The following is a 7,900-nucleotide window of genomic DNA, read 5'->3' as shown; positions in this document are numbered from 1 at the left end:
CTAGAGGCACATAAATCTGAAGTAGCCTAATGAATTCTTGTAGGCTACCACTGATGCCTTAAATGCAATACTATAAATACAGACTTCCAAACTCCTGAACTGAAGTAGTAACCCATGGTGTCCTTTACGTCCCTATAGGGTTACCACTGGAATGAGCTTTCGAGCGAAAACGACGTGAAATCGGAGCTTATCCTGTACGTCGTCCTCCCGCTCGTCACGCTCCTCGTGTTCGGTGTCGCGTTCGTCCTTCTTTACCGAAGGTTCAGGCAGAACAAGCTCGGGCTTGCCAACATCCTCGCGCTGGACCTGCAGCACCCGGAGCGCAACGCCGAGATCCTGTCGTCACTCACCGGGAGCGCGGAGCGGCTCAACAGCTCCAGCTCGGACTTGTCTGACGGGGTTTTCCTCATGGTTTACCTCCCGCCGCCCTACGAGGACACGCTGACGAAGATAACGCGGGCCGCCAGCCTCAGCAGCGGGAAAGACGTCGAGTCCATCAAGATCGAAGACCTCGAAGCCAAACTGTGTCCAGAGCTCAAGTTTGTCTGAGACAGAAGTAGCCTACTAAAGAGACACCGGGGCTAGATGTAACAGAGCCCTGCTGGGAAAAAAAATGTAAAAAAAAATAGAACCATCCCAAAAATTTCTAATGGTTTCCACTACAAACATTACAAACCATCAGGTTTCCTATAGTGTGTTTTGGGACATGTTCCATTGGGATTTATTGGTTTTAACAAGCCACCGATAGAAGGTGACCAATTAAGAGATGCACCATTTCCATTAAAATCAATACAATTCCCGTTATAACCAGTAAAACCATTAGAAATTTTGTGATGGTGTCTGTTGTTTTTATTGTGAAGATGACACAAGGGCTATCTCAGTTTTTTGTTGTCTTGTTGTCTGTTGGTTGAATTCTCATCTACAAAACGAAAATAGCAGATAAAAACTTAAAAGTATGTGCCTGACCTTCTAAAATAAACCTTGAGTGGTAAATATTCACTTGAGTAAAAAGTGTGACAACTAGACCCGGCCCCCATCATCATCTGATTCTAAACTTAAGTTTGCAGGGATTTTTATACTGTACCATAATAAAGCTATACAGAATTAAACATCTTGATATTCATATTAGTTTTGCATTACGACAATGTATTGTATACCACATCGACATGAGAGTAAATCTTTGTGCTTGTATTTACAGTAGGCTAAGTAATCACTGTGTGTTTTACTTTGAAATATTGCCTAGTTAGACACACTTTGTGTTGCACCACAATTTTTAGTAGAGACAGCCTCAGTATTAATATATCACTTTTTATATCTGCAAGACTGCATCAGTCCTTGTTTGCATTTAAATATAAAGCACAATCCTGGCAGGTTTTGCATTATCATGTACTCATCTAAACCATTTCTAATAAAGACCATATTAAAGACAGCTTAGTGTCACCTTTTTGCCCACATGCAGTTTTTCATGCAATATTGCCAGTCACTTCACATATCGCCTTAATAGTTAATATGTAAAACACTATAATAATATATACACTAAGAAAAAAAATGAAAAAAAAAGCATACGAAATAATATGTAATAATTATAATAATAATTAATAATAATAAAAGCAGTGATTTGTGACAGTTTTATCTAAGAGTTTGCTGAAAAAAATCTTGCTTGAGACTTTTAGATAATTTTCAGCTCATATTTGTAGCGACAGAAAAACAAAACAGCTGCTGCATGTACATGTCAAAAATGGTTCTTTAGTTCTTCTGAAAATACACTTCTCAGTTACCTTACAGCCTGCTGTTTATCTCAGTACACAGTAATCAAGTGTGTGCTATAATTACCTCCACAATCCGTTTGTTAACAAGCACGCCGTCTAGTGGATGTTCTATGTACTTAGTATGCTACATACTGAATACTGCCTGATAATAAATAACTTATTTACCTTAACGTCTTTGTTTTCCATCCGATTTGGATTGCCTTTGGCAATAAAATGGACATAAACACTCAGCGCGAAACATTCAGCATCAGACTGCAGAGACACACAAGGGCCTTAATTAAATTAATGAGCACACCACTGCGTTTCAAATGGTTTTAATGACTCATATAGGCTAGTACAAAACACAAGCAACTTGTGCTGGGATTTTGTTGTCTTACAAGAAAGCTACGAATATAATTGCACATAAATGCAAAAGTAAAGCAGGGTGCTAATAGAGGTCAGGACTTCAGGGTGTTTGACAGCTGGCAAAGTACGAAGTGGCCTTCATGGCCATACACTCTGGCTGGTGGATCAGCGAGATCCTGTCAAAGGAAAATAGGAAACATGAAAAGATTTCATTATTATTATTATTTTTTAGAAAAGCTGGTTTAGTCAAGGCAGTGATATAAGCTATTGTAGTGATCTCAATATCAATTTGTAACATGCTTGCATGCAAACACAGTAAATTTGTGTTTTCCATTAATTGCTGCATTGAATTGGTTCTTGTTTCTTTCACTTACATTTCATGGATGTGTCTAGCAGTTTCAGGGTCAGGAATCAGTGAAGTTCTGTTATAGTCAGATGAGCACAAAATCAGGACACTTGTATTCACCTGCTTTATGAGGATTCACTACTAATATAATTTCTACATGGAATAAATATTAATACTACAGTCTGCAAAATTAATACATCTACAAACAATGATGTTTAATGTTAAAGCACAGTTAATTTAATCATACTACACTGGATAATATATGATAATATAATTTTCTGATGTTTGTGCATTCTATTAAATTACTCACACTGCATTTATAAGGGTCTGGACGCAGGCTATGTCATCACTGGTGTTATCGTCAATCAGCTCTGAAAAGGAGAACAATCACATTTAATTTTAGAGAATATTTATGCATATAAAAAAAGTATCTTCTGCTCACCATATGTTTCATAAAACATAAAAAAAAAAAATAACTATTTGAATATATTTAAAAATGTAATTTATTCCTGATGCAAAGCTGAATTTTCAGCATCATTACTCCAGCCTTCACTTAAAAATTATCCATAAAAAATACTCTTTTAAAGGATTTATAGAAATTATTCTAATATACTGATTTGCTGCTTAAGAAACATCTTGAAAAAACAGCTGTGTTGCTTAATATTTTTGTGGAAAGCATACTCTTTTAAAGGATTTATCGATGAACAAAACATTCAAAAGAACAGCATTTAGTATCATAGAAATCTTTTGTAACATTATACATTTCTTTACTGTCACTTGTGATCAGTTTAATGCATCCTTGCAGAATAGAAGTATTGATTTCGTTCACAAGAACCCCAAACTGGTTCTGATAACCCTGTGGGTTATTTTGCCGTATCACACAGTGCATCATCTCTTTTTATATGAAATATACTCACTGTCACAGGACAGTCTGCAGAGGTTCAGTGCACGACTTTGAGTAGAGCTGCACACCACATGGTCGCTAAGCTGGAACAAGCCGTACAGGGTCCAGACCTCATCTTTGTCCTCACCACTTTCATTACTGGAAGAGCCACCTTTATTTTTTTCTCCTGGAGACCTAACACGGCGAGGACCGGGACCACTACGAGGCTCTTGTGGCTCAGCGATCATCTTGATGGCGCTGGTATTGAAGCCAGAGGTCAGCTGGACGTGACACACGACTGTAAAGAAAAGAGTTTTCCTTCATTTCAGTCATTTTTGAAGAATATTCTATTCCATCCGACTTAAAAATGAAACTTTCACAGCGATGACATAGAAGAACCATTTTGGGTTGAACCTTTGAACAGTTCTTAAAATAGCCATTTAATTTTCTTACCATGAAGAACATTTGTAAAAAATGTAAAAAAAAAACTTCTTCCACTATAAATAACCTTTTGTGGAATGGAAAGATTTCATGGATATTTAATGTTCTTCATGGAACTCTCAATGCAAAAAGAGAACATAGTGTGTTCTTTGCTCACCTGCAGACTACTGAAACAGTATATGAATCTACACAGAAGCAGTGATAGGTATATCTAAAGCTCGGGATGTAAACAGAGACTCACTCTGTGCCAGCACGTCTGCAGAATTGGGGATTTGCAGGGTAAGGCCTCTTTCAAGCTGCTGCTTCAGCTCACATTTACTCAAAATCACGCCATCACTCACGCCGACCGCTAGAAATAAAACAACCACAACTGCCAACATCTTCACGGCTGGATGAATTCTCACGATTTCTGTGTGTTCCTCTCACAGGGAATCATTGCAAGTTGAGTTTAGATATATAGACCCACCTGTTCCCCTGAGAGAGGCCATCTATGTGTCAGTGGATTATGTGAAATAAGAGTTTGAAAGGTTTTGTGTCAGTGTGTAGGAGGTTTTAAGGCACTTTGTGTTCTGTATGAAATGTTTTGGCTTGGTTTCAGTGTTTCTGGGTTGCACAGATTCAAGTTCTAACACAATGAAGTAAATGCATCATCTTTGAATCGTCTTTGTCTCAGTAAGGATCAGATGTCATGTACATGTTATGTGAGGCCCCTAGATGACAGCAAGAAAGACCTGGACAGACTGACTGGTACACGACACAATGCTGGGTGGACCTCTGAATTTAGGTTTAATAAAAATAAAATAAATTCTAGGAAGGAAAGCATTATGTTGTAATACAATGATGCAAGCAAAATGTGAATTTGCTTTGTTCTGGATCAGTTTGACATGGTTTGTCACCATGCGGGGAGGAAAGTGTGCCAATGCATATAGGTCAGGAAGTTATATATATATTCACATGTGTAGATGATGGGCTCTCCCTCCCTGAGTTTTGGTTCCTCCCAAGGTTTCTTTTTCATCCTTCCTAACCAACCATTTCTGAGATTGTACAATGCATATACAGTAAGGTGCATTAAAAGGCATAATTGTTGTATTACATTTTTTTTATATAAAGTATTATACATAAAGGCTTTAAGTAAAGTGGTACCAAATCTTGTATTAAATTGAACTGAATTTAGGGCTATATTGATGTCCTTTTCTTAAAAGAACTGTCTAACAACAGGTTTATACACCAGATTCACTGCAGAACCAACAAGGCTGTAATTACTTTGCAACAACTGCAGTTGTTGTCATGCTATGTTGCTGTTGGAGTTAATATATATTGTTTTTAATGTTGTATGCAATCTCTCCAACATTTGCCAGTTAATATCATACATAAAGAGCTGCTGACGTTCAGGTAATTTTATATTCCGTTACATTCATAAACTGTATCTTACTGTTTATTAATGAGGTCAAAGTTTGGCTGATTAGCATGGGTCAGTTATTGAGGTCATCTCTTTCATGCTGCTCCAGATTGTTAAGACCTGACTGTTTTTTCTTTGGGAGGATCAGTTTTCAGGGTGGACCTTCTCTGTTGAACCAGTTTAAAACAATGCAATGCAGTGCATTTTTGATTGCCTGACTATGAAAATGTATATAATTCACAATCAAAACCAAAACTCGCCGTTTTGTATTCAGGACTGGAACGGGTTTTGCAACCTTAAGACATCATATTGGTTGCAAACAATTATTCAGCTAATCCGGATTAAGCAACAACAACAAATAAATAAATAAATAAATGAATAAATAAATAAATAAATAAGAAAAATCAAAAGAAAAAACTTATATTAAAAAGGGTGTTAACATCAAAACAAAACAAAAATACTTCAGAAAAGCATGATTTTTCCTGTGTGATTGGAAACAAAAATAAGTGACAAAGCCATGTTAAATTGGATTATTTGTAATTTAGTAAAGAGAATTTAAACTGTTAAAAATATGATTAAAGGTTACATTATCATGTTTTTGTTGTCATGTTTTTATTTTTATTTTTTTTTAACTTATCTAAGTATTACTTGCTCATTACAAGATTAAAATAAAATATACTCGACCACAGTTATAGAGTTAATAGCAATTAAAAACTAAATTAATAAAAAAATATACTAAAATATAGTTTTGGCAGTATAATTTTAAAAAATGGATAAGCTGTACTTATGAAGAATACTTTACACCACTGTATGTCAGTAGCTGCTGCAGGTCATGTAATGGTTCGTCTTCCTCCAGTAATTATTTTCACCTGCTAGTTTTGCATTTGAAAATGCTCCGGTTACTGATGTAACCTCGGTTCCCTGAGATAAGGGAATGAACGTTGCGTGAGACGCTAAGGGAAAACTCCTGTTTTACTCTGAACTGAAGCCTGATTTGTTTCTCTTTTGGCAAAGAGGTCGACCTCTGCCCTCCCGAAGACTGACCAGATCGCTGGAACCTTTTGAGGGTGTAGCGCCCATTTGCTCGTGGCCACTGGACAGCATGTCTGCACCAAGGTTCAATATGCCTGGCACATGTACCACCCTTAAAGAGAGGAGTTCTTTCTGTGTCCAAAAAAAGGAGGCAACGAGCCATCCTGTAAAGAGTGTGTGACCTGAGACTGCCTTGGTGATTGATGTAAGCCACCACCATCATCATGCTGTCTGACCGGACCAAGACGTGGTGCCCTTTAAGGCTGGAAGGAAGGTTTTCAGGGCTAAGAAAACCGCCAACATCTCTAGGCGGTTGATAAGCAGGCATTGCGCCGGTGCTGACCAGGACCAACCCGAGTTGGACACATCCTTTGTGACTACTTTCCATCTGGAGGTCAGGTCTAATCTCGTTCCTGTTTGGAACAGGCAAGAGTTCGTCCAGGGGGCCACAGCCTTGATACAGCAGTGGTCTACCCTGACAGGAAGCCACCCCAGGCGCCAGGCGTGGAGGGGAATGTGGGCTTTGAGCCAAAACTGAAGCAGGCCCAGAGAAATTACAGAGGCGGCCACTGCCATAAGGCTGAGCAACCATTGAAAAACCTTCAGTTTGAGAGACTCTGCCAAACGTTGAATAGTCAGAGATTGTTCCGGCGTAATCCATGCCTGCATTTGGGCGGAGTCTAAAATTGTTCCCTTAAAGACAGCTCGCTGTCTGGGCAACAGCTGACTCTTGTGAGGGTTGATGATCAACCCGAGGTGCTCCAAGTGCCTGAATAACAGCTCTCTGTGAGCAGCCAACTCCCATTCTGACCTGGCTAGAACCAGCCCATCGTCGAGGTAGTTCAAGCCACATCTATGCACTTCATGAAAGTGCGTGGGGCCAGAGACAGTCCAGATGGAAGGACTGTATATTGATAAGTCAAACCCTCAAAAGCAAATCTCAAGAACGGTCTGTGATGGGGGCTATGTGGATGTGAAAGTATGCATCTTTCAGATCCACTGTCAAAAACCAGTCCTCGGGGCAAATGTGTGTGAGGATCTGTTTGATAATTAACATCTTCAACGACTGGCGCATAAGTGAGTGGTTCAGATGGTTGAGATCCAGAGAGGGTCTGAGCCCGCCATCTTTCTTTGGAATGAGGAAGTAGCGGCTGAAAAATCCTGACTGTTAAGAAGATGTAACATGTTCAATGGGGGCACTATTTGCAGGCCATGGTGGGATTCTTCTGACGGCCCGCAGCTGGGCGCCAGGGCGCTTGGGGAGGAAGTGATGGAGCACCTGTGACAACTTTTGAGCCTCTGAAAACTTTTCTGTAAACCTGTCCACAGCGGGGCCGAACAGGCCCTTCGGCGAGCCTCCTGGTGTTCTTGGCCAGACTCGTCCATACTGATAAGCATGACTTCTGGTTTATTAGTGGTTGTAGGGAAGATAATGAGAAGGTTCTCTTTAATTTGTTGAGCTCCATCTGTTTATGAATCAATCAGCCTGTTTTCTATTTATGAATAAATAACAAGGGCCTTATTATAAAAGTGTTTCTTTATTCACAACATATTCATTTTAGCCAATAGTAGGCTGAGGCATTCTGTTTGAGCGTGTGTTAGACAATTAATGAGCTGTGTTCAAAAATTATTTTTCAAATAAATGAATATAATTAGAAAAATAATAAAATGAAAAAAACACTAAA

The 7,900-nt window shown here is 38.9% G+C and overlaps 1 protein-coding gene across 1 annotated transcript; it reads right to left on the bottom strand.

The window, feature by feature from the left end:
• Positions 1–2,067: 2,067 nt before the first annotated feature.
• Positions 2,068–4,224, bottom strand: LOC109064393 (lysozyme C, milk isozyme-like). The gene is made up of 5 exons (XM_019081444.2): positions 4,026–4,224; positions 3,378–3,641; positions 2,771–2,831; positions 2,489–2,536; positions 2,068–2,290 (listed from the first exon to the last, which is right to left on the bottom strand). The coding sequence occupies exons 1-5, from the start codon at positions 4,162–4,164 to the stop codon at positions 2,215–2,217; spliced, it is 588 nt and encodes a 195-aa protein (XP_018936989.1). The 5' UTR covers positions 4,165–4,224; the 3' UTR covers positions 2,068–2,214.
• Between the last annotated feature and the right edge of the window lie 3,676 nt (positions 4,225–7,900).

The sequence above is a fragment of the Cyprinus carpio genome, chromosome B1 (assembly GCF_018340385.1).
Source record: "Cyprinus carpio isolate SPL01 chromosome B1, ASM1834038v1, whole genome shotgun sequence".
In the NCBI taxonomy this organism is placed as follows: domain Eukaryota; kingdom Metazoa; phylum Chordata; class Actinopteri; order Cypriniformes; family Cyprinidae; genus Cyprinus; species Cyprinus carpio.
Note: the sequence above shows the minus strand (reverse complement) of the source record. Positions and strands in the feature narration are given on the sequence as shown.

Coding starts and splice junctions, on each gene's coding strand:
- LOC109064393 (XM_019081444.2), bottom strand. CDS start 4,164: ATGTTGGCAGTTGTGGTTGTTTTATTTCTAGCGGTCGGCGTGAGTGAT. Junction 2,832..3,377: donor CTGCAGACTGTCCTGTGACA/GTGAGTATATTT, acceptor TCTCCTTTTCAG/AGCTGATTGACGATAACACC. Junction 2,537..2,770: donor CAGACCCTTATAAATGCAGT/GTGAGTAATTTA, acceptor TGACTATAACAG/AACTTCACTGATTCCTGACC.